This window comes from Hippoglossus hippoglossus, chromosome 3 (genome assembly GCF_009819705.1).
Source record: "Hippoglossus hippoglossus isolate fHipHip1 chromosome 3, fHipHip1.pri, whole genome shotgun sequence".
NCBI lineage: Eukaryota > Metazoa > Chordata > Actinopteri > Pleuronectiformes > Pleuronectidae > Hippoglossus > Hippoglossus hippoglossus.
The window spans coordinates 31,179,442-31,207,200 of NC_047153.1; the positions used below are offsets into that span (position 1 = coordinate 31,179,442).

Consider the following 27,759-nt stretch of genomic DNA (forward strand, 5'->3'; position numbering starts at 1 on the left):
GGGGTGTTTTTATTTAAAGAGACAGCACTTGCTCATCTGTACATGATAGGGTTAAAGAAGACATTCATTCCATCTATTTTAAATGCAGACCAGATGCAGACACTTCAGCGTTGCTTTTATTTCTTATTTCTAAGACCGGAAGTTTGACTGTTCCTCCTGTGACAGACTTTGCGCTCCTTACAGGTACTGTCCAACTGAGGCCATTCACGAACGCGTTTACACCTGACTTTGTGCGTAAGGGGATCGCCCTCACAGGCCCCGTTTTCCGCGTTTTTCTTTAATTATTTATTTCCGTGTAAACTGCAGTCTTGATATAAAAACATTGATGGTGGATAATTTAGCCCGGCGCTGAGGGTCCCGGGGAGAATAAAGGATTTTAAAGTCTTCTCGCACTTCAGTCTGAATCCAGAGACATGGCTCGACCACGGCCGCGGGAATACAAGGCAGGAGATGTGGTTTTCGCTAAGATGAAGGGATACCCGCACTGGCCAGCGAGGGTGAGTCTGAGCTGCGGCCGGGCTGGGAGAGCAGGGAGGCGGGGTGGATTTACACTGTACAGCCGCTCCTCTGCCGGGGGAACCGGAGGGATGCTACGGTGCCCGGAGCTCCACGTCTGCTCTGCGTGCTTCGCATGTCACCGCTGTTCTGTCTTCCACCAGGCTGAGGGGGAGTGTAGACATTTTAGAATTAAGGACACAAGTCATATTTATTCGGAGCGATTTCCTCAAAACGTGCCCTGCTTCATTTCCCTCGTTCTCGAGTTGTAACGTCATTTACCGTACACATATTTGCTATCAAGCAGCTCAACGTGTTTTTCTTTGCTTCATGTTTGCATGTCAGTGTCACGCGTGGAGTAAAGGAGCCAGTCGTTCCCCCCGAGTAACCCGCATCTGTTTCAGCAGCACTATACACCAGCCCCTCAGTAGACCAACACCACCAACAGCAGGCAGTACGAACTGAGTTACTGGGCATGTCCACAGTGCAGTGGGCTGTCGGGCTCCATTTGTGACCTCTCACAACTTCACCACGCGTTACTGTTTATGTGTGACAGGACAGCAGCCCACAGCAGCCTGTGTCATTTAGGGTGATGGAGTAGACATCAGCAGACGAGTGGCAATCTCAGAAAATCCGAATGATCAGCATCATGTGGAGGGAGTATAATAAATATTCCGTTTGTCTCCCCCTGTCCTCCAGATTGATGAGCTTCCAGAGGGAGCTGTCAAACCACCTGCCAACAAGTATCCCATCTTCTTCTTTGGGACCCACGAAACGTAGGCACCTATTGTTGTCCAGGATGGGATGTGCCATTTACTCTTACGTTGTCTAACAGGGAAGCAGCTGCCATGCACTATTAGAGCTCAGCTCTGCTTATACACTTATATACTTAGCTATGAAGGTATCCTTGTATAATACTAAATACTGCTTTGAACCGATACACACTGTGGACACTTAAACACGTGCAGCCGTAATTACTTTAAAGTACATCTTTGAAACAGGTTTTTACCTCAAGGATTAAAGTTCAGTCTTCACCATGGAAATAGTTGGACACGATTATTTCAACTGAAGGTCCAGTAGAATTTGTCTGGAGCTTTCAACCAAATCATAAACATTGTTTTCACATGACCTTAAGAATGGAACTTTGTTCATGTGATTAGGATAATACACCAGCACCTGTCATCATGGAGCTTTTATCCATAGTTTTTATTTGGTCATTTAATACAAAATGACAAACCATTAAAAGCACCAGGGTTAAATGAGGAACTTTGCATTGATACAACAAGGTAGTCCAGACTTAATAATTATCCTGATGTAGATCAGCAAATATCTATAATTTAGTAGAAGAATATAGTACTCAATTTTAGTGCTTGACAATTCTTTATACCCAGGGCTACAGACACATTTCTGTCAGTTCTGAGATTTGAAACCAATAACCTTTTTAAATTAATAAGTTCTGCCATGTTTTACTTTTATAGCCTTTTACACTCAGTAAACTGTTTTCTGCAAAACTCTACATTTGAAAACTGTGTTGTTTAATCTTCCACTTACTTTGTGAATCATTATGTTGTATTCCAAACTGTTTAATTTACAGTTATAGTAAATGTCTCTTATCCCTCTTTAGTGCATTTTTAGGCACCAAGGATCTTCTGCCGTACAAGGAGTATAAGGACAAATTTGGCAAGTCCAACAAGAGGAAAGGCTTCAATGAGGGCCTGTGGGAGATCGAGAACAACCCCAGAGTCAAGTTCACAGGCTATCAGGTCAAAATACATTATGTATGTTATTAAGAGAAAGAACAGCAGAAATGCCAAACAGGCTTGATGCTAAACAAAAGCTCATTGTTGCCTCGCCAAACCGTAAGACACAAATAACTGTTATAAAAACAATAGTGCTGGAATAAGAAAACTGGAGGAATGTGTCTTAACTGGCACTCTCACGCATTTAAATTTGGGGTGTCAGTCACTTTAGAATCAGCTATTTCTTCTTTAAGATTCAGCAAAGCTAATGGTGGGTATCTTTTTTCTATCCACAGGCCATCCAGCAACAGAGTTCATCAGAGACAGAAGAGGGGGGGAACACTGCTGATGGCAGCAGTGAGGGCGAGGAGGGTGACTCTGTTGAGGAGGAAGATGACAAGAAAAAGCTGAAGGGAGATAAGACCGGATCCAAACGGAAAAAAACAGCCACCTCCAAGGTACTTTACTTCAGCTGGGGAACATGCTAACATAGACGTGAGCAGCACTGAAGGTGACATGACAATGACAAATTATTTCAGAGGATTTTATGACTCTAGAATTAGTCTTTGTTCACCTCTCATCTCATGTTTGTCTTTTTGAGATTTGGGCTGAACAATAGAGGTCAGGGCTCTGTATCATTTTTGGCACTGATGTAAAAATCTGGTCTTTGGTTACTTTTGTTATCCATCTGTGAAGCTGAAGGCACACATGCAGTACTCTGGGATTTTGAGTCTTGTAATTTGCTCTGAAAAAGGCTGCATGAACTGGGTGCTTTGGAGTAAATGTCGCTGCGTGATCATGTACAAATGGTAGGTTGACAATGGCACCAGCAGTGTCACTCACACAGTGTGATGGTAAATGGACTGCATTTTATATAGTGCTTTTCTAGTCTTAACGGCACGGTTGTCTGGGGCAATTTGGGGGTTCAGTGTTTTGCCCAAGGACATTGGACAGATGACTTGCAGACTGAAGGAGCTAGGGTTGGTGGTAAGTGGATCACCTGCTCTACCTGTGGAACCACAGCTGCCCATTTCAACAGACTAGCTTGTACAACTTGACATCTTAAGGCAAATCCTACAAGCATCATATTCCTCTGTTGACACAGCACAGCATTAAAAACACATGAGTGAGACACACTGTTGTACTGTTCAATCATTACCAGGAACACACACACTGTAGTTATTTATGACTTAATCCTCCAACATATGTCTGCTGCAAGGACATGGAAAACCTATGGGTCAGATACTGTGCTGTTTATGGACACAGTATTGGCTGTAAAGTGGTTTAAGTCTTCCACTACAAGATTTTTTAAATAGGCAAACCAGGCTGCTGTCCTATATTAATATAATCAGTCACATTATTATTCCCTGATCATCTGTATTCATTATGATGTTCAGCTTTTAGGGTTGAAGGGACGGAGTGCTGCAGAGCTGAGCACTGCCAGAGTGTGTTACTGTATTAGTGCACAAGCCATCGCTGCTGTAAATGGGTGCAGGTTGAAAAAGTCAAACGCATCCTGCTCATCACTTAGCAACCACTGTTGCCTGGCAACTGGGCTCCATTACGCACAGCACATGTGGTGTGTCCGGAGGAATGTGACGCTGCTGGGGGGGGTCTTGTGCTGGTGTGTGTAAAAGGGATACACCGTAGAACTGGAATCTCCTCAGCTAACAAAAGATTAAATGTGATCTGTAATCTGCAGTGTCTCCCGCACATAGGCTCTACTTGTGCAGCCTGCCCAAACAGATTATGACCAGTTCAGGTAGAAAAAAATCACTCAGTTCCAGCTCAGGTAAATTTTACATTAGGATTAGATTTCACTCATTGCAACTAACCCACTTTAGGCCTCTCACCAGTCTGATGTGTGTGTGCTTCAGTAAGTGAGTGGGGATTGGAGGCTTCTTAGCTTGGATTTAACAATAGCCATAGGTAAGGTGTTTAAAGAATATCCTTATATTGTAATACCAGGGTTAAACACTCTAAACTGCAGGAGTCTCTGCATGCACATTGCCTCGCCACCCACCACCACCAGTCAAGTCTCAACAGAGTTTGCTAATAAAAATGTTGAATATGTCTATCATATTCTGTATATGTAATGATAGCTTAGGTTTGAGGGTTTGGATTTGGATTTGGATTGAGGTTTTTTTTTCCTCATGTTTCTGTAGTAAGAAAGTTCCTGAGTTGCTTTTGAACTGTCAATCAGGAGACAGCAGTTCTTGGAGTGCAATGCTAAATCTGTGGAATACTCTTAAGTATGTGTAACTGTTAATTCATTTTAAAATGATCACAGGTTCTTATCATGTCTGTGAACACTAATTGTCCTCTTCTAAGTGTTTTGGTTTATTTGTTGCTAATGACACTGAGCAAGTGTTCTTGCATCCTGATCTTCATGTCTTTGGCAGAAGTCCTCCAAGCTGTCAAGGATCTCATCTGCAGAGGATGACCTGCAGAAGGACAGGAAAGATGAAGACCAGAAGAGCGGCTCAGAGGGAGAAGACCCTGACAACGACATCATCCAAAATACCACCGACAGTAAGGTGGGATTCATAAATGCTTTCATACTCATCACCCTAATTGTCTGTTAGAGCTCACGTGACACAGGTGAACAGTAACAGGTCGCAGTTTAAACGTGGATGTCCCATTATCTCAAACCTTACTCTTTATTTATTTTAAACAAAGAGGCACTGAACAGTATAAATGTTCTTGCAATGGCAAGACAACTTGGGACAAACATTGGGTCTCATTTGCCAACTGTTCTTAAGAAGGAATTTCTTCTACAAACCCACTTATGCAGTTCTTACGAAGATTCTGACCTTCACCAATGTTTTCTTATCTGTGATTGGTTCTTATATAAGAACAGGATCTATGCAGACTGAAGAGTACTCTAATGCACACTTGACAACTGAAATGCTTCTGTAAATTACCATAATATTAGATTATTTTGATCTTAAAAAGACAGACAAGTTATTGTCATATTATAATTGTTTTAAATGCATGGAAATGTTGACGAGGCAAACACACACAGAATATTTGGTCTGTACTGCAAAAGATAAAACCCTTTTTAAACACATGAAAATGTTGAAGAGGAGAATATTTAGTCTCAAAAACTGTCACCCATCTTTAGGTTTTACACACTGGTGTTTACAAATTAAATGTGTCACATGTTCCATAGTTTTAATTCAATTCAATTCAATTTTATTTGTATAGCGCCAAATCATAATATGCATTATCTCAAGATAATGTTTTACTGCTACAGATTCTAGTTAAAATGCTACGTCCAGGTGTAGCTTGCAAATTCTGAAAACTGAGACGAGAGATGGCTCAAGAGATGTAGCTGCAACACACGGTGTGCACCGGTGGATGCACCATGTGAGCACCGCGCACCGAGTAGGACCTGACCTTGAATATTATTCAAGACATTTTGTCTGAACCCGACCTGGCATGTCCGGTCCCGATGGATCCTGTCATGTTCAGGCATAGACTGTACAGGGTTCAGGTTGAGTATCCACAGATGATCAGCTGAGGGTTCACCTGCAGTTTCCAATGATGGGCCGCTCCAGCTCAGATAACTCTGTGCACCTTCCTTTTCTCCTTCCTTCCCCCCTCTCTCTTCTGTGTTTGACAATTTTTATTTTGACTTCAAATCTGAGTTTTTAGATTTTGAGTTTAAACATTTTTGTTTTACTTCAATAACTTGACGTCTCCCTGATCTAGTTTTCACTGAACGTGTAACTGCATTCCATGTATCGTTTTTTGTGGTATTTTATGTCCACTACTGATACTACAAAATATAACAACTTGGTTTACGGTTTGACTCCGGTGCTGGTTTCTTAAATACTCTTTATATTCTCTGTGATTTCTGTTTGTGCACATGGCCCTGCAGTCTCATGCCCTTTCATGGGCATTGGTGGGGCGTTTACCTATGCTAATTAGGAAAAACTGACACGCCCTTTCAATTTACGAACACATGGAATTCATCAATATAAGAACACAGATGAGAACAATTCTGCAGAAATTAAGGAAATTCTTAAGAAGATATAGTTGAATGAGGCTTCAAATCTCACCGTGTTTCAATGTTTTTCAGATTTTTTTGAGGCTGCTGCAGTTACTTGTTGGCTTAGAACATATTTTTTGCTGTGATTGCTGTAGATTTAAAAACTAAAAATAAACTGATTATTTCAGTCAAAATTCGACTTAATTATTGGGTCTATTGTATTATATAGAGTTTTCACTGAATATTTTCCTGGAAGTCCTGCTCTTCTTTAGAAATGGAGAAGCTGACTAGACAAAAAACAAATCACTTTTGACTATAGTGTAACTGTTTGTGAGAGCAATGTTTTTCCTTAAGCACTTTGTTACAAACACCATACAAACACTATACTAATACTGTATAAGCAACCTCAGTTTTATAATAATAACTAGGGATGCACCGATATTGAAATTCTTGGCCGATACCGATACCGATATTTAAAACAACAATCTAGCCGATACCGATACCGATATTTGTTTATTACTTGAATAATATGAAAAACAGAAAAAGTGACAAGTGTAACTTTAGATGCCATGGATGGACATAGACACCTATTCAGCCAAACATTTAACAGTATCACCAGGCCTACTCAAGACATCATCTCAACTGTAAACAGATGCTTGCAATGCAGCCTTACAAAACACTAGCATAAACCCTTAGGGAATGCCATATAAATTCAAGTCAAGATGCAGTGCTACTACTAGCTTGCTGTGCAACACAACACAATAGGAGGTGTCGGGGGTAAATGACGTATTCTCCAAGCAAGCCTTTAGCCCCCCCCCCCTCTCTTTTTATCTATATGACTGCTTGTGTGGCTGTAGTGGATGGGCAGAGGGGGACATTTAATTATGTGATTGGGAAAATTAAAACTCCAGGACAACAGAAGGGGAATACAAAGTATGGGATGCATATTTGATCATTTATATCATATAATATGTCATTTATATCGTTTAAAATCATTTTTCAGTCTGTTTCCTGGTGCGATACGCTCGCTCGCACGCCGAAACCATCGGTGAAGGGCGCTGGCGCGGCGCATCGCAACCCATGTGAACCGCACAAAGGTTTAACAGGGGGGTGGATGGGAGGCGCCTGGCTTTCCTTGGCGCTGCGCGGCGCGGCGCTTCAGCGCCCGGTGTAAACCCGGCGTCAGTGTACCATAATCTGGATGCCAGATTGGCAGGCTGCAGAAAACATACCAATGAACATCGGCCAATGTTATCGGTGAAAGTCAAGTTTATTACCGATACGCCGATGGCAGTAAACGAGGCGAATATCGGCCGCTACCGATATACGGCCGATACATCGGTGCACCACTAATAATAACACATTATTATTTGTCTATTTCTTTTATTATTTAATAGTATTTAAATATCTTTGCAAAGCTCGTTGGTCAACATTTGACTTAACTTATAGTGTCTAATACTACTACCAATAATGCTGTCTCTTAATATTGTGTCTCCCCAGAACCAGCTGCTCATAGAAGAACATTAAGAAAAGAAAGCATGAAAGGGAAATCATTCTTTGTAGCTGTGATGTTGGAAAGGTGAACCCACAACATGATTTCTCATCAGCACCATCTACTGACTGCCATTGTCACCTCCTCTTCTTTGTTGGACTGAGTATGTGTTTATATGAAAGATGCACCCTGATACTGGTACCAGTTATCACACAGATACCAGTAAAACTGGGCATTATGTCATACAGTTCCTTTGTACTTAAAACTAGAGTAATGTCAGAAGTCAAACATCGGTAATTCTGAACTCTGTCAAATAGACAGGTTACAAGTTTTGATTTGTTTTACCCAGTGATTATAAATGATTATTTATATTGTTGATTAATTATTAAGTATAGGATATGTAAAGGGGCATTGAGTTCTTGAAGATTCATCATTCTCTTAACACTCAATAAGACCTATGATATTGTTAACTATGTTTACATCTTCATACTAATAGCCCTGTCAAAAGATAAACCACTTTTAGAACCTTAAGCAAATGCTGGGTGGTGTGGTTGTTTTCATTTCCCTAGAAACTTAAGTTGCATTACCACCACAGGGAATTTCCTCAGTGCAGGAACTCGGAACCGCTCAGACCAGGGTTTAAAAGAACCGGGCAAATTTCTTTACACACTAAAAGTCCCAGTTTAGGGGGGAGGGCACTTTAACCCTTTGGGGTGGAGCTTGCAGTGCTGAAGATGCTTGTTCACCGAAAAATGAAAATGCACTCATTATCTTCTCACCACTATGCGGATGGAGGGGTGGGTGAAGTGTTTGAGTCCACAAAACCCTTTTGCAGTTTCAGGGGTAAACAGCGTTGCAGCCAAATCCAATTCCATTGAAGTAACTGGTGACCACTTCTTCTAACGTAAAAATCAGCAGAATAAAAACAGAAAATACCTCCATACTGCTCCTGTGATGTCCATAGGCAAACATTCAAATTTGACTTGAAACAGCATCATTTACACCATGTTTTTAGCCTAAACATCCTCTCATATCCTCCTCTGGAGCCGCGATCACGTTTGCACGCACACACTGCACACACTGCACACACTGCACACACTGCACACACTGCACACACTGCACACACTGCACACAAGCTCTCACCCAAGGGCATGCGCGGGGTGCGTGGTAGCATCTCTACTTCTGGTAGTGGACTTTTAGGCTAAAACATGGTGTAAATGACGCCATTTCGAGTCGAATTTGAATGTCGGGGCTCACGGGCACTTGGATGACACCACAGGAGCAGTATGGAGGCATTTTCTGTTCTTGTTTTACGTTTGAAGAAGTGGTCAGTAGTTACTTCAATTGTATTGGATTTGGCTGCAACGCTGTTTACCACTGAAACTCCAAAAGTGTTTTGTGGACTCAAACACTCATTTTTCGGTGAACGATCCTTTTAAGGGGCCATTAACATTTTTATAACATCCTATGAGTGCAATACTAAACTATTTAGTTTTTTGGTGAGGCATAAAATGATTGTGATGATGATGATCCACAGCATCACCAAGGCTCATTCACAAGTTCTGCTTTTGTATAAGGTTTCAGCTTCTTAGCTATTAGATCTCTCACCACAAATTATGCCTGTATACGTGATAGCTGCTTTTCCGGCATTAAACTTCACATAAGAGCATTTATTTAACTTTAAATTATGCAGTTCAGCTGCATGTTTCCAGCTTAAATCATCCTGAAGTGGTTCATACAGTCATGATGCACCACCCTGAAGGACATGTCAGTCTACTATTTTATGTCATTTTCTTTTATCACAGAAAAAAATGATTGCTATAATTACATTTTTTACTGATTATTTATTTTGTATTTCAGAATTTTCGGTGGAGTTTTCCCACCCCTGTCTTAAAGGCTCAGTGTGTAGAATTGAGTGACATCGAGTGGTGAAGTTTCATGTTGCAGCTGAATCCCCCTCACCTCACCCTCCCCTTCCAAACATGACAGAGAACCTGTGGTAGCCTTCAGTTGTCATACAAACTCAAAAGTTGTTTAGTTTGTCTAGTTTGGGCTCCTGTAAAAAACATGGCGGCCTCCATAGAGAGGACCAATCCAATGTAAATATAAAGTAGTTAAATATAAAGGGCCTATTCTAGTGTAAAGAGAACAACAATTAGTACAATTTAGATTAAACAAAATAGTGAAAACAACACTAGGATTATTTTATATTCAATTTCTGCCAATAGATCCCTTTCAACAAAATCTTACACACTGAACCTAGGATTACTGGAAATGTTTATTAGCAAAAATTGGATGGTATGCTAACCTATGTCAATAAATACTGACGGTAACACAGCTTCGATAGCTTAAGACTAATACTATTTGTTGATTTAGAAAAATCTCCTTATTAACCTTAACTTCAAATTATAACATGAGAACTTTGTGGTAATGCAGTTACATTTCTAAGACAATATTTGGCCACTTGCATTATTAAAGTCAATAAAGCTCTAACATTCACGAACTAGATGTGAGCTATTTTAACCTAATTTCATCCACAGTCAGTCCTTACCTGATTTAGTTCTATGGAACAGTAAAAAAGATAACTTGATTATTTATTACAGTGATTCGTATAGAAAATTGACTTATTATATCTGCACAGGTCAGCTTGACAGTAGTTTGTGGGGTCTGTGTCACAGTAAACAACACAGTAATTGCGCATCTTAATTCTGTATATGAGATAATATTATAGCATAACGACACTGCATGTCATATGTAGGTCAGATATAAGGAGGTTGAGGTGGTTCATCTTCTTTCCATTGCTCCATTAAATCACACAATGTAGATAGCCATCAGTCAATATTTATACTGGTGCATACCTGTCTGTATTGTATCCCTAATGGTCACCTGTCACTGTGTACAAAAGCATTTGGTAAGACTTCCATATATATATACGCCTCTACTGTCTATGATATATGTTGGGAATTGCGGTTTACTGATCACTCTAGATGTAGCTGGAAATAGATTTTTTACATCGGTGTCATGGGATAGACTTCTGGAATAGTAAATAATGGTTAAACATTATCCATCACACTATGCTACTCTTTAATGTACCCAGAAAAATATGAATGGAAATACATGGATAGATGTATGAAGTGTTGTGCACAACTGGGTTACACATTGTAACTCAATATTAACTATATATGTATATTTAACTTTTGTTGTAGAATATAGGCCCACTATTCTACTGGGACTGCGCTAGGTAACAGCTCATCTTTTTATGGAACAAGTGACACATCTGTTCTTCTGTGTATCTGTGGAATAGATCACTGTATATTTCAAAGCTTTTGTAGTGGCATGCTCTGCTGTTGTACTCCACATCATTCTTTTATGAAAGTGTCTAAATCTGATATTTGTTGGTATGTGATTTACTTGGAGGTAAAAATACACAATCCACATTTTTCTGTTGCCTTGTCTCGGTTTTTAAAGCTGACAGCTGACAACTGAACCACAGTTGTGAAGATGATTTTTTTTGATGATTGTGAACAACATGCTGTGTGATACTGCATTGTATAGTTGCCAAGCCTGTTAGATTGATCACACCAGTCTACTTTGACTTTCACTCTGTGCAAGTTGCCTTTATTTTACTCCAACTATTGTCATGAGATATAGATTTATTTATTTTTGATGACTGTTGAATGAGAAAACTTCTGTATGTAAACTCATGTTTTTTATTCCCTTTAAACCTTTGTTATGCTCCTTTTTGGAACATGTTTTGCATTTTCAAGGTTTGTAATTTGCAGTAAACTGTTTTGCTGTTTATGGAGGAGACTTTTTACAAAATAAACTAATTGGAATGCCAAGAAAGGCTGTAATGCTCATCACACACTATAAAACTAAATTGTTGCATGGGTTTAAAATGGAAATATATTGCCATTTTGGCCACAAATGTACTAAGATTTCCCTATTGCCATGCTAATTGCTACCATGTTCCCAATTAACATGGTAACATTAGCATGCTAGCTGATATCTTTCATGACAACCCACCACATTACATGTCATTTAGCTGACGCTTTTATCCAAAGCGACTTACAATTAGCATCCATTAGGGCCATTTTGTGGGGGGTTCAGCATCTTGCCCAAGGACACTTCGGCATGGGCTGGGATTCAAGATGCAAACCTTCAGGTTGGAGGACAACTGTTCTACCCCCTCAGCCACAGCCTCCACATAACAGCACTATAGGTATTATGCCTCCTCATAACCATTACTATGGACTATAGCTTGTTTTTAAAGATGGATAGAATATATCATGTCGTATATCACATTTTGCACATTACTGATAATACACAATGTATATTAGTCAGGATAACATAATTCATAGAGTATGATATACTGTCCACTCACTATTAAGAACACCATACTTGAAGTGGGTAGTTCCTCCCTTTACTTTGGAATTCACTGAACGCTGGGTACTCGCCTCTGAGATTGTGCTCCATGTTGACATTGTTGCAGCGCATCATTTCTGCAGATTTGACAGCTGCACATTCATGCTGCCAATCTCTTCTTCTAGCACAGCCTTAAGATTGTACTGGGTTCACATCTGGTGACTGTGGAGGTCACTGAAGTTCACCAAACTCACTGTCATGTTCATGAAACCAGTTTGACACTTTGTGACATGGAGCATTATCCATGAGAGGACGGGAAACTGTGGCTATACATGGTCAGCAACTACAGTCAGATAAACTGAGATTCAAACCAAGACTGACTGGTGTCAAAATAAGTCAAGAAAACATTCCCCACACCATCACTGTTGGTAGTGGAGTCTGGACACAGGGCAGGTTGTCTCTATGGATTCATGCTGTTGACTCCAGGTGGTGACTCTACCATCTGCAGCCTCAGCAGAAATCCAGACTCATCAGACCAGGCTACGTTGTTTAGTCTTCAACTGTCCAGTGTTGGTGAGTCTGTGTCACTGCAGCCTCACTCTTCTGTTGTTGGCTGACAGGAGAGGAGCCTGATGTGGTCTCTGCTGCTGTAGAACCATCCACCTCCAGGTTCAACATGTTGTTTATTCTGAGGGGCTTCTCTGGTCACCACAGTTGTAGAGAGTATTTATATGTGAGAGTTACAGATGGGCTACGCTAACTTAGACAACCACTGGGACTCTTCTGACCTCTCATCAACAAGGTGTTTCAGCCACACACACAGCTGCTGCTCAATGGACCGTTTGGTTTTGGGCTCTAATCTGAATAAAGACTGAAAACAGAAAAACTCACTGAGACCACACACACACACACACACACACACACTCACATATACAACAGTGTGTTTAGGTGAAGGAGGTTGTGGACGCGTAACAACGCACACGAAGAATATATTTATGTGTGTGTGTGTGTGTGTGTGAGAGCGAGCGAGTGAGAGAGACTGTGTGTGTGTGTGTGTGTGTGTGTGTGTGTGTGTGTGTGTGTGTGTGTGTGTGTGTGTGTGTGAGCGTGAGCGAGTGAGAGAGACTGTGTGTGTGTGGTTTCGTCAGTGCTCTGTACGCGCGCAGCATTGTCCCATTTGGTGTGTGCGCGCACTGGCGCATGCGCGGTGTGCGCATAGTGATTCGGCGGTGAAAAGGAACAAGCAAAGCACTGCCGGGCAGCGCATCAGCAGCAAGAACCGAATCAACGTTCACCCACTTCCTTTGCCTTCGAGCGTCGTGACACAGAGTTCGGAACATGGCGGATAAAGAGGGTAGGTCACCAGAACTACTGAGCTTAGAAAGCGGTGGCCTGTTTTCCTCGTGTGTTGCTTAGCCCAGGCATGGCTGCTAGCATGACATGCTAAGTCCTGTCAGTAGGCTCACTTGTCTTAGTCTGCCTGTGTGTCGCTCCAGGTTTTAAACTTACTGCAGAATGTCATGTCTGACACTGGTAGTTTAACTTCAGTATGTTTCCAAATGTCCAATCCATCAAACTAAACTTATTTCAACTTCAGACATTGTTCTGTGGTTGTTACGCTGCCACAGCCTCCTGCACCTAATCACACCGCAGAGTGATCCCAGTCCTCTGTAAGGGGAACCACAGCAGCGGTGGGTCACCAGTCTGGGATCAGTGTTAGAGGAACACGGTGCAGCATGTTGCTGTTACACTAGTTTGGTTTGACGCATATCAGCCGTCTTGTCTCTTCCTGAGAGAATCACTCGGGCAGATTCCACACTGTTACACAAACTGCCTCACTGTACCGTGAATAACTTCCTGATAAATATGTATACCCAACTAAGAATGCATGCACAGCAGCTTCTATTGTTTGCCAGTTATACGTTTAACCTAAAAGATGTTGTGTTGTTGTTTGTTGTTAGTTTATGATGATGCAGTGGAAGAAAGGGTCATCAATGAAGAGTACAAGATCTGGAAGAAAAACACGCCTTTCTTGTACGACCTGGTGATGACTCATGCACTTGAGTGGCCCAGCCTCACTGTCCAGTGGCTCCCAGATGTCCGCAGGTATTTCCATTACCTCCATGTTACTTGTCTTATAACATAGTTTCAATCTAAACAGGTCTGCTGACTGGTGTCGTCAAAGTGCCTTTTATTGGCAGTGAGCACCAGACATGGCTGAACCCAGCTCCTTCACAGGAGTCTTGGAGACAAACCACTGCCATTCCAGATACACGTTGTGCCTGTGTCCAACAACATCAAAAATAGCATTAAATGAAAATAAATATGTATCAAAAAAAGCATACATTAGAGTGCAATAATTACAAATGATAGTCTACAGTTAGGGTAGGGTATATGCAGGGAAAGTGTGGCCAAGGGAAGTGCAGCAGTGTTCAGCAGTCACACAGAGGTGAGCTGTTATACAGTGGTATTATTAATGGAAGGAGACATTAGAGCTTATATAAATATAAAACAAACACACTCAATGCAGTGTGTCAAACTGTGACAGCAGTTCGTACCCGCTTCCCACCAAGGCTGACACTAATTATTACACGGTTTTTTTTTTTATTGATTAACCAACTGTTATTTATTCAACTATTATTATTATTATTATTATTATTATTATTATTTTCTAGATCAGTCAATAGAGTATTTTCTGCATGGTGTCTTTCTAAGACAAAGAGACACAAAATCTCCCATGGGTTAGATTAGGTTATATTATGTTAAAGTGAAATGAATAGGCAACGCTATTTGCTGCTGAGTACAGATGAACCGTTGTCTCTTTTGTGGATCTCTGCAGGCCAGAGGGGAAGGACTACGCTGTCCACAGGCTGGTTTTAGGGACCCATACATCAGATGAGCAGAACCACCTTGTGATTGCCAGTGTCCAAGTGCCAAATGATGATGCCCAGCTTGATGCTTCACACTATGACAGCGAGAAAGGAGGTAAATACACCAGGAGTCATTCTGCAGTGGAATACTTTTCACATACATCTTAATGCTTGATTCCTCTGTGATGAATATCTATGTAAGAACAGGGGAGTAGGTGTAGACATGGCATTCTCACAAGTGGATGATGTAATATTTATTCGTGACAGAAAGAGTCATAGCCGTTGAGTGCCCACCCTCATTTTCAAGATGGTTATTTTCATATTCTTTATTGCTACATAAAAGTTATCGTGTGCGATTTATCTCATCTACTGTTTCTGAAAAATATGATTGCCTATGACATTGTGTATTTTTTTTCCCTCTCTTACTATAAGAGCATGGTCTTTCAGTTTGAGAGCAGGACTTACTGATGTCACATCCAGATTTTCCTCCACTACAGCTTCATGTCTGTTCTCAGATTTTTTTTGTGCGCAACAACTCTGTCAAAATACCCCAACCAATAGAATGTCAGGTGTAGTGTTACATGACATGACATATCATTTAGCTGACGCTTTATACAAAGCGACTTACAATAAGTGTATTCAACCATGAGGGTAGAAACCCAGAACAGCAAGAATCATGTAAGTACATTAGCTTCAAAAAGCCAAACTACATTGTGCTACATGTAAGTGCCATATATAAGTGCAGCTAACTTTATTTATTAAATTTTTTTATTATATAAACACCACAGTTGACGATGGTTATTAGACCATTATCTTCTTAACCAAGGTGTAGTCGGAAGAGATGTGTCTTTAGTCTGCGGCAGAAGATGTGTAGACTTTCTGCTCTCCTGGCTCCCAAATGGTGGAACGAGCTCCCCATTGACATCAGGACAACAGTCGTGATTTTGTTGAGTGGCTAGCTGTCCCTCGCAGTGAGGGAGCAGCAAGCCGATTGGCCGATGCGGAGTGGACTGGCTGGGGTGTGAGGTTTAACCATGTCCTGGATATAGACTGGGCCCGATCCGTTCGCAGCACGGTACGCAATTGCTAGTGTCTTGAAGCGGAGACGGGCAGCCACTGGTAACCAGTGAAGGGAGCGGAGGAGCGGTGTGTTGTGAGTCAACTTAGGTAGGTTGAAGACCAGTTGAGCTGCTGAGGGAGTTGCAGTAGACTAGGTGTGAGATGACCAGAGCCTGGACCAGAACCTGTGCCACCTTCTGAGTGAGAAGGGGAAGTATTCTCCTGATGTTGTGCAGCATGTATCTACAGGAGCGGGTTGTTGCATCAATGTTGGCGGGAAGGGAGAGTTGACTGTCGAGTGTCACACCCAAGTTCCTTGCAGTCTGGGTGGGTGCTACCACAGAGTTGTCAATTGTGATAGTAAGGTCAGGGTAAGGGTGGGAGAGCCCTTCCCTCGAAAAAAAAAAAGTAGCTTGGTCTTGACAAGTGATATTGTCTCGCCCTTATTGTGTGTGTGTGTGTGTGTGTGTGTTAGCTTTATGTCTTTTACTTAATCCAGGTTCATGCACTTATGCCCTCCACGACTTGCACCGGTGTCCTGTCGGTGTGCGTGAAGAAAAAAATGATGTCACCTTCATCTAGCTGGAGTTCCGCATGTTAATTGCTGGTCATCATGAAGGAGCAGAGCTCAAAATCAAATCGCAAATCTCATATTTTGTAACTTAATGGGAACACTATTGCTCAAAACTATAAAAACACGGAAACAGCGGCAACAGAAAAAGTAACCACAGCAAAGGTGGGACAATTTCATTCATCATCACCACACTATTGGTTGGGGAATTTTGACAGACTTGTAGCAAAAAAAATCCAAGACCAGAAGAAAAATCTGAGAGTGACTTTTCACACTCACAAACAAGAAGCGTGAGTGTGAAAAGAGGAGCTGAAGTTGAAGTGCAGGTAATCTAAGCACAAGCAGGGTATATTAGAGTGTGAGAGCAGGGTTTTGAGTGAAAGTCCTGCTTGCAAACTAAAAGACCACGCTCTTAAATAAAGATCGGAACAAAACACACATGATCTTTTTTTGCTATTTTGTTAATGCAGTAGAGGGATATATCTCTTTGGAGAATTGCAAAGTTTTTAACTGTCTAACTTTATCATTGCCTTAGGTAGGTTATGTATACTAGCAGCCTGGATCCCACACACAGGCTTACTTAACTTTTTCAAAGTGAGTTAATCATTCAAATGAACCATTGGTCGGAGTGTTCATAAATTCAGTCTCAAATGGTCAAAACATTGTTGGAACTGTCGTTGAGAAATTCCCTCAGGGCTGCAGGCAGTACCATCAAACAAAGTCCTGTGATAATTTTCTTACTGAAAGATACAGTCTGCTCGATCTAGATAATCTATTTGCAGAAATGGAATAGAGGGTTACGGCCGGCTTAAAATGCTGCAACTGTAATATGTTTTAATCCTAAAAAACTTAAACTGATCTTAAGTATAGCAGGGACAAACCTCTAGTCTTATAGGTGGCAGTGATGCATCTATAGTTGAATCTGTTGCATGACATTCATGTGCATGCACATGCACCACTGCTTCTGCCATAGATTGAATTAATTCTGTGGTAAACACTGCAGTGAAAGAGAAACAAAATTCCTGGATCTGCCCATTTATTCAGATCCATTCCAAAATGTAATGTAATCCTGCTAACTAACAATAACTTAAACTCCTTGGTGGAGGTAAAAAGCTATGACACACTGAAGGAAAGGGGCAAACAAACCTGGAAATCATTATGTGGTTTCTTTAATTGTGCCCACAATAAGATGCCCAATCTCTGAAATCTTTAAAGCGACTTTTGTATATAAAGTGAGGGAATTAATTAATGAGGCTGCGCTCAAGCCATTTTTCATTTAGTCTGTATACTGAAACTGTGATATTCTCTCTTCCAGCAGGTATGTTGATTGGCGCCCAGCTGTGTGTGTGTGATGAAGACTCTCTGTTCCTTTGGTGTGTTGCCGTATGTATGTATAAGTTTGTTAATGTGGCCACAACAATTTTAAGGTAAATACCAAATCTTGATGCTAAATACACCTAGTCAGCATCCATATCAGAACAAAGAAGGCAAAGAAGTAGGCTCCACACAAGTACCTTTTTAGTTTTAAACTGCATCACTCCTAGTGTTGCACGGTATACCGATACCAGAAAGGCATCGTGATACCCAGCCGTTAAAAACGACAGATGCCTACTTTTATTAGTATTGGTACTTTATGAATGACGCCCGGCGCACAGTGGCTGCGGAACCGCTGAGGGTTATGTTATTAAACTTAACAAGTTATGATCTTTATCTTTACAATAATCCAAATTATATATAGCCTACATGCATGCATACAGTTAGATTCTGTATTTTATAATGTTACAACATGCCAATGCCTGTGTACAGGAACTGTTACGTGATAAGTGTTTTAAAGGAGACATATTCTGCTCATATTCAGATACATCATTTCAATTTGGGTTATTGCTTGAAAAGGTGTTCATGCTCTAGTGTTTGGAAAACGCAACACTAGGTGGGTGTATATCTTCATACTGTCCATTGCTGCCGCTCCTCTTTTTAACCTCAGTCTGACACACTTGGTTTTGATAAAGCCCAGTCTGCTCTGATTTGCCAGCTGACCCACTCTTTTTGTGATTGGTCAACCGCATCTGATGTGTTTGCCTCCACTTTACCTGGCTTGCCAGACTAGCCATGACATATTCAGTCACATCTCATCTCAGAATGAGGGACACTGGGTCCATCTCCAGCACAAAATCCAATATTTTTTCCATTTCAGATAAAACATCAGACCAATACCTTTGTAGTTTACAGCATGACCAAAGACAGTGAGTTAATGGATTAAAATAATGTTTACGATTGGGAGAAATGTGCAATCTATGTCTAATCCTAAATTGCATTGCTTTGGTGCGATTACAAACTGAAATTGATCTTCCCAGTTTTCAAAGTAAATTGTGACAGAAAGTTCCTTCTCCCAGGTGCCCTTAAGTCCCGCAGATCAGCCAGGGATGCAATACTCAAAGCCTTATAAAATAAACTGACAGACATCCTTCCAGCTGCTTCAAATATCAATTTCTCAATAGGGGATACTTTAGGGTTCTCAATTATGGTTGTGTCATGTAATATATAGTGGCGCATCTGCAGATAGCTGAATTTGTTTTGTCTAGGGATACCAAATTTTACAATCAAATGTTAGAGTATATTTACCATATCATCATTTTTGTTTATTTTTTAAAATATATTAATAATAGCATATCTACATACTGACAAACAGTACAAGTGCAATTTGTTTTTGGGCTTTGATGAAATCATTTGGTGAAATGGACATTGTCTGCAGCAGCTCATAATGTGATCAGTACCCTTCTCAGAAATGACCTGTCATATCAGAAATTCAATTCAGACAGTCAAATCAAAGTTTGTAGTCTGCACTGGTCCTATGTTAATGTGCTGCTTAGTTAACAGGGCATGCATCGATTGCCTGCATTGTCTCCCTTATCAGGGGATTTGGTTGTACGTTTGGATCACTAGCAACGTTGTTGAGTAAAATGGAGGCAGACAGAGATAGTGAAAGGCTTAGAGGCAGAAATCTACATTCAGAACTGGAGTGTGCTTTCTCTGCCAAGGCTCTGTGTCATCACACAGCTATTGGCTGATATTGTTGCAGCAATAACAACAGTTCTCATCAGCCAGTAATCTATATCATCATCATCATGTTGCAAAATCCCTCAAGGAAAATGTAAAAGACTAAATGAGCAGTCGGCCCAATCCAGTTTCACCCCTTCTCTCTACCCCTTAGCCCTTCTCCTCCATTTTGCGTGTCCATGTGTAGGAGTAGGGTGTTCTGATTCTTGTTGGGATGGAGGGGTAGTGGCAAGTGTAAAGGCTGCACAACCCTAGAAACTGAGATTTTTCAGACCCACACTTCAAAGCGAGGGCTTTGAGAATTTTCCAGAATGCCTTGTGAATCATCTGCAAGATGGGAGAGATCCACAAATGTAGCATAATTATGATCATTTTATTCCACAACAACCTTTAAAAAATGCTAGCATGCTAACGTTACATTGTTATTGCATGATGATCCCGTATTTTGACATAATTTCATGTTGCATCCCCCCTCTTTGAAGATACACGATGCACTTAATTGAACTAGTGTATAGCAGCGATGTTACTGAACTGCTCCTCTAATAACAACGCATCCTGGCAGGGTTGTCTACAGACTGAAGCTGTAAGCTTTTGATTTATGTGTAATAATGCAGAGAATCCAAGCTTTTCCATTTCCATTGGATGAATGGCAAATGTCATTGATTCATCTGCATTAGACTAGATGTTATTAGGATATTATAGGTTTGTCACTTTAGTAACAGCAAACAATAGCATTGGTTTATTTAAGATCACAACAATGTTATTAAACGACATCACCGGCAAAACTTTTTGTCGTGTCTGTTTACATCGACGACTACTGATGATGTAACAGCTTCTTGAAGGGCTGTCCCAATTCGTAGGGGAAGATTTCAACCTCTACCCCTCGTACCTGTTTCAAGGGACAAGATAACCCTCGAAAACAAGGGGTAGGGGGAAGGGCTGAAATGGGATTGGGCCTAACCGGCAGTTTTCCAATGTCTGACTGTGGCTCTTAGGGCTGGGCAATATGGCCTAAAACAAATATCTCAACAAACAAATCTCCTCTAAATCACTGTAAAAATGTGAAATTCATAAAGGTCCACAGGAAGTGGCTAAGCTAGCGGACGTTAGCTTTTCCGATGGTCCCTGAATGCACCTTGTCGGAAGATATCAGCGTACATTTAGTCATATAATGTGTGATATAAAAGTAAATGAATGAACGTAAATAGTAGTTTAAAGTGCTTTGAGTGGTCAATAAGACTAGAAAAACAGCTATATAAATGCAGTACATTTACCATTTCTAACATTGGATGTATAACAGTCTCATTCTGTTCTTTTGTCAGAGTTTGGTGGATTTGGTTCAGTAAGTGGAAAAATAGAGATCGAGATCAAAATCAACCACGAGGGAGAGGTGAACCGAGCCCGCTACATGCCCCAGAACCCCTTCATCATTGCCACCAAGACTCCCACGTGTGATGTTTTGGTCTTTGACTACACGAAGCACCCGCCTAAGCCAGGTTGGAGCTCTGCTGTGATTATGTTCTTATGACTATGTGCTTTAGAGTGTTTTAGCAAATTGCATATCATTAGGTGAAGGCTGAATGTATTTCTGCATTTCAGATCCCAGTGGGGAATGTATTCCTGACATGAGACTGAAAGGTCACCAGAAAGAAGGGTATGGTCTTTCTTGGAATCCCAACCTCAGCGGCAACCTTCTCAGTGCCTCTGATGACCATGTAAGTGAAGAGAACTAAGACCTACCAGGACAAGTTATCCAGAGTAGGTAGCAACATGAGCAGTTACAGTTCAACTGAGGCCAAGGTGATGTCTTGTAAAGTTTTGTTTCGTGAGACTATCATAATCATATTCAAAATTGCTTAAATGATTAATTGATTATCAAATCATATCTTCACAAGCTGCGATTCTGGGTTTTAGCCCTTTTTACGCTCAACAGATAGAAATGGCTAAATCAACCAAAGTTGAAGTTGCAAACTGTAACAAGTAGGTTTCAGCCTTCACAAAGCAGAGCACGGACATTGAAATACTTTGTGTTTATTTGCGTATAGAGCAGGGAAGTAAGATCCGATCACAAGTGGAGACACATTCAGAACACATTGAAATACCAGGTGCGAACACACGTAATTGACCAAGTCCAGTTGTGATGGGATCTCTCTGGACAGATTGTAATACCAGGTCTGATCAGGGCCTATGTTAACCCACCTGAACATTGTATGCACTGGTGGAAAGCCCAGCACATTTTTAAAATGGGTTGATAAATTGTGGCATTTACCAGTTTATAACAGATCAATGCAAGCAAGAGGATGTACAAAATATAAACTAACACTGTGCTCTCCTTTCATTCCTCACCAGACCATCTGTCTATGGGACATCGGTGCTGGCCCAAAGGAAGGGAAGGTTGTTGATGCCAAAACCATCTTCACAGGCCACACAGCAGTGGTGGAAGATGTTTCCTGGCATTTGCTCCATGAATCCCTGTTTGGCTCAGTGGCCGACGACCAGAAGCTTATGATGTAAGAGGTTAATGCAAATGGTCTGGTTATGTTTTATTTCTTACCAAATACATTCACTTAGCACTTTATTAGGTAGTTCCTCCCTTTGCTCTCCAAACAACTTAGGTTCCTTGTCACATGGATCAGTATCCACAAGATGCAGGAAACTTTCCTCTGACATTCTGCTCCATGTTGACGTGACATCATATCATTTTTGTAGATTTGTCAAGTGCACATTCATGCTGCTGATCGTTTGTTCTACCACATCCCAAAGATTATACTGATTTCACATCTGGTGACTGTGGAGGTTCATGAAACCACTTTGACACATTTACGTTGTGACATTATCAGCTAAAGGAAACCATTAGAGGATGGAAACCTGTGCCTATGAGGGGTTGAATATACATGGTCAGCAACAATACCCAGATAAACTGTGACATTCAAACCATGATTGATTGGTATTAGACCCAAAGTGAGTCAGAAATTGTCCCACACTGTTACTCTACCACCAGCAGTCTGGACTGTTGACAAAAGGTAGGTTGTCTGGATTCATGCTGTTGACTCCAGGTGGTGACTCTACCATCTGCAGCCTCAGCAGAAATCCAGACTCATCAGACCAGGCTACGTTGTTTAGTCTTCAACTGTCCAGTGTTGGTGAGTCTGTGTCACTGCAGCCTCACTCTTCTGTTGTTGGCTGACAGGAGAGGAGCCTGATGTGCTGTTGTTAGAAACATCCACCGCAAAGTGTGTGAATGGTTATCTGAGTGACCTTAGCCTTTCTGACCGCTCCAACCATATTGTTGTGTGTGAAGATCTCAGGAGATCAGTTTCTCACTGGACTCAACTGTATGAATAAGCAGGTGTGCAGCTGATTGAATTAAAATGCTCATTGAGTGTATGCTATGCCCTTGCCTCCTCCTTACCCTTCTTTATCCTCCACCAGATGGGACACACGGTCCAATAACACATCCAAAGCCAGCCACGCGGTAGATGCTCACACTGCTGAAGTCAACTGTCTGAGCTTCAACCCATACAGCGAGTTCATTCTTGCCACTGGTTCTGCTGATAAGGTACAGAAAAAGCAAAAACCCATTTGGATTGTTTATTCTAATCAATGCTGCAAATACCCTTATCTTTCTGATGTTCTCCTTTACACGTGGCATCTATTGCACTTCTGTCCGTCCTGGGAGAGGGATCCCTCACATGTGGCTCTCTCTGAGGTTTCTACGTTCTTTTTACCCTGTTAAAAGGGTTTTTAGTAGTTTTTCCTTACTCTTGTTGAGGGTTAAGGGCAGAGGATGTCACACCATGTTAAAGCCCTATGAGACAAATTGTGATTTGTGAATATGGGCTATACAAATAAAATTTGATTGATAGATTGTGCCAGGTTCAGGCTGACATCAATGACTTTGGAGAAAATGTAAGGCAAATCTTCCTTTGTTTTTCAGACTGTTGCACTGTGGGATCTCAGGAACCTCAAACTGAAGCTGCACTCGTTTGAGTCCCACAAAGATGAAATCTTCCAGGTAACCTCAACTGCTTTGTTTTGCAAATACAATTTAAGTTAAATTGTATCATTTATAGTCCACACTGTATGTATTTAAAACAATTACACAATTTTGTAAAATTAGTAAATAAATGTAAAATGTATTAAATAAATAATAGTCATGTAGATTCCAGAATATTGATGGCCATGGTGGCTGTAAAAACTCCCTACTCTTCAGGACCCACTTAGCATTGGCTTAGCTGTTTTTGGGTCATCACCATTCTGAAAGATGAACCATTGTTCCTGTCTCAGGCAGGGTGTGATGTAACCAATGACCTGGGGCCAGCCAGCCATAATATAAATGAAAGTTGCCACTTTCTGTCCATGATAGTGTTTGGACCCAAAACATGAGTGTTATTGATATTATTAATAATGTAACACTTGGCTACTTGACTTGTTTAACTAAGGGGCTACAGTAATGTCTGAGGCTGGTTCAAAGTTAAGTGTCTTGTGCTAACATTAATATAAAAAATAATGACATGATCATATACTCATTACACATAGCTATTGTTAGTGTATGCAGCAGTATTTTATAATCCACAATGAAATTTGATTTCTTTCTTGCAGAAAACATAATAGCCAGGAAGTGTATAAACTGCTCATGAAAGCCCAGACTCTTCTGGTCATTGACAGGAGAGAGCTAACACTAACCTTGCCAACCTCAGCTTTTACTGTAGCTGCCTGTCTAACAGCGAGTGCTGTGGGTTTTAGGAGACAGCTGTTTCTTGAACAAATCTCCCGGGGAGACCAAATAACTGAACAAGCATCAGATGATGGTTTTGTGAGTTTTTTCCAGACTGCCTCACTATTCAAGATGTTGTTTGTACAAAGCAATGATGGAGGATAAAAGCATTAAAGCAATAACAGTCAAAAAACTAATAGAATATATTTATTTATGTGACTTATCACAGTTCCACTTAGTGCAGCTCTTCTTTTCAGCAGTTTCTTGAACAAAATAACCAAGGAAACAAACTAAAACATGTCTTTATAAACAGCTCTTATCATCGTAGCTTAGTGCAGCACAGCAGAGGTACAACTAGGACGTCACTAAGGATTCTTATTTTACTAAATAGAAGATTAAACAAGGCTCTCAGAGAGTAAAGGCCTCCATCAAGGAGGTGTATTGAGACACTTGTGCTCAGTCTGCTTTAGTGCTGTATCATAGTGTGCAGGCTGATAATCCTCACTTTGAGATTCATCACTATGATGTGCCAGAATTAAAGGTTATGTCATTTATGTTAATAATTTTCTTTTTTAAAACTGTAGTGTTGTGAAGTGTTTTTTCCATATATGTGATGAAATTTCAAATGAAAAGATTGATAATTGTATTATTGTAGCTGAGCATTACATTAACCTGCTGTCATCTGACTGTCCCACTCATTAGGTACAATGGTCTCCTCACAATGAGACCATCTTGGCCTCCAGTGGCACCGACCGGCGTCTCAACGTCTGGGATCTCAGGTAAAAACCTCTCAACATGCTTTATATCTGCGTGTGTGTGTGTGTGTGTGTGTGTATAAATTCATCATGACATAGACACTGATCACACAATGTGTTGAACATTAGCTTTTTTAAATTAGAAACATGGCACTAAGAGTTGATTTGAAGAGTAACTGTCTGTTGTTTCTCTAGTAAAATTGGGGAGGAGCAGTCGGCAGAAGATGCAGAGGATGGCCCACCAGAGCTGCTGGTAAGTAATGTCTGAACAAGCAAGGTAACTGTGGGATTTCCATCTCACTCATCAGGTCCTTGTTCTCTCAGGGACCAAAGGATTGTTCTCTTGCACAAATATCTGTGCAAGCAATGTAAATATGGTGTTGATCAGGTTTGTCAGGCTGCCCCTGCACAGTAATAAAACATCACTGATTGTTTGAAAATAGAATGAGGTTAAATAGCTCCACAGATGTTATTGGTCTGTTTCAAAGCGCTGAGCTTTCATGTTTTAGGAGTTTGAACATGTCTGTGGTTTCACTCTCCAGTGAACCACTTCACCTCTAGATGTTAACGTGTCCATCTTTTTTCCACCAGTTCATCCACGGAGGCCACACCGCCAAGATCTCCGACTTCTCCTGGAACCCCAACGAACCCTGGGTTATTTGCTCTGTGTCCGAGGACAACATCATGCAAGTCTGGCAGATGGTGAGTGCTGCTGCTCTCACATGAGCCTCACACACACCGTCTCATTGTGAGATTTCCTCCTCAACACTTCTCGATGTTTTCACCTTAAAAGCTTGCCCAGTAAAAGCCTCCTACTAAAAGTCTTGCAACAACAAGGCAGGGAGGAGGAGCCATGAGGCTGCAACACTTTCAATGTGAAGTGTTGATTTTCATTCATGATAGCCTTTTAGTACTTTACACTGAATATATCATTCAGCAGCTCTACATGAATTGGACTAGTTAGAAATAAAGACTAGTTTTTATCTGCAGCTCTGGGAACTGCTTTCTTGGACATTAAAATTGTGTCAGGATTGTTTGGAAAGAAACTCATCCACCAAGTGTTGTTGCAGAACCATCTCTGGGAGCCAGATTATTCATGTTAATGGCCTGTAACTATATAGAGCTTTTCCAGTCTTGATGACCACTCAAAATGTATTGTACATTTCAATTTTCCAGGCAGAGAACATCTACAATGATGAGGAACCAGACAACACCCCTGCATCAGAGCTGGAGGCTCAGGGATCTTAACCCAGTGCTGCACCAATCTCTCTCGAGGCACGACCCCTCCTCCAAACCTGGCCCCACCTGACGCCCTCTTCTCTACTTCACTCAAGTGCAAAATGAAAACGTCTGCTCTCCACATGAATGGACAGTGTGGATTCAGAGACATTGTGGACTTGTTAACAGACAGATGGATTCAGTCGGTCTTCTTTACTCTGCACCATGGCTCAGGTACTCTGAAGCAGGCCAACATCCGACCATTTCGGTACCATCTCCAGTGTCTGGGGATCTGGTGGTGAATGTGCTTTGAGCATAAAACTGTCATGTGCCAGTCATTGAGAGCCGTTAATCTGTTCATGTCAGAGGGCTCATGCAAAGAAAAGTGTCATTTTACATTTGGATCATGAATATCTAGGAAACCAGTAAACAGGCTCCCTGAAGATAGAAATATGTAGTAGAACCTGCACAATAGATGAGTACCTGACCTCCATCCCTCTGAACTCTGAGTGTTCAGCAGCTTTTCTTAATGTTCCACCTGAGTTATTGTTGGCTGTTATTTTTCTTGCATTTAGCTGACGCATCACTATCTTGTGAAGAAACATTCCCTGTTTTTCTCCTATAGGTTCGTAAACTGCTAAGTTGGTGTCTCGAGTGAAAGGTGTGGGACTTGACAAGTGTACCTTTCTTTCCTCTTCTCTTGTTACATGATAAATGACCCTGTTTTGTGTCCTGAACCTGAAATCACAATAAGACTTTTGTAACTTTTTTAAAGCCAGTTTCGCATTCATTTACAGTTGTCCTCACTTCCAATTTGACTAAGGCAGAACGATCTTCAGATTCCTTAGCTAAAGGAAATAAATCCATAGTAAAGAGCAAGTGCAAATTCTACAAAATGTTTATTGAAAAGAAAGACAGGACTATAAGAACATTGTACAATCAAAGAGAGGGTGTGGGCTTTTTCAGTAAAAATAAAGCCCTCTGAAGCTGTGGTGACTCGTGCCTCTTCTTTCACAATTTCTACAGAGGTAGATTCTGACATTACCTGAGTGTCAGTCTGGGCAAAGAGGAAACATGCTGCTCAGGGGTGTGACAACAACTGTCCACCACTTGATACCAGAGAAGTACGCACACGTCAACTGAGCCTTTGAGTTCACATGTCCACACAATGTGAAGGTAAATGCGTGAGGAGAACTTCAGTAAGAAAATCAGCTGAACAGCAAGGCAATGTCTTCGAGGACATTTCATTGACATGTTAAACAGGCCAACTGTTCAGTACATAATGAAGGAAAACTATTTGAAACAACCCAACCTGACTCACTGACCTTACTCAGACGATGACGCAAACTTCAGAAAGGACATTACTCCATGACAAGTGAAAAATCATTGCACTTTAGTTTCTCAGATTCACTCTTATGATTTCTACA

General features: G+C 41.1%; 2 protein-coding genes across 3 annotated transcripts; both read left to right on the forward strand.

The window, feature by feature from the left end:
* The first annotated feature begins 236 nt into the window (after positions 1–236).
* On the forward strand, positions 237–7,957 carry hdgfl3 (HDGF like 3). The gene is made up of 6 exons (XM_034581584.1): positions 237–497; positions 1,195–1,271; positions 2,120–2,258; positions 2,531–2,692; positions 4,637–4,771; positions 7,729–7,957. The coding sequence occupies exons 1-6, from the start codon at positions 414–416 to the stop codon at positions 7,753–7,755; spliced, it is 624 nt and encodes a 207-aa protein (XP_034437475.1). The 5' UTR covers positions 237–413; the 3' UTR covers positions 7,756–7,957.
* Positions 7,958–13,260: 5,303 nt separating this feature from the next.
* On the forward strand, positions 13,261–27,322 carry LOC117759425 (histone-binding protein RBBP7). 2 transcript variants are annotated; one of them, XM_034581551.1, is made up of 12 exons: positions 13,261–13,439; positions 14,047–14,191; positions 14,925–15,070; positions 20,962–21,138; positions 21,242–21,357; positions 21,992–22,152; positions 23,075–23,201; positions 23,580–23,657; positions 25,062–25,138; positions 25,310–25,367; positions 25,706–25,816; positions 26,291–27,322. In XM_034581551.1, the coding sequence occupies exons 1-12, from the start codon at positions 13,424–13,426 to the stop codon at positions 26,360–26,362; spliced, it is 1,284 nt and encodes a 427-aa protein (XP_034437442.1). In that variant the 5' UTR covers positions 13,261–13,423; the 3' UTR covers positions 26,363–27,322. The 2 variants fall into 2 exon arrangements, with proteins under 2 accessions (XP_034437442.1, XP_034437443.1); XM_034581552.1 differs by having other exon boundaries at positions 20,965–21,138.
* Positions 27,323–27,759: the final 437 nt, after the last annotated feature.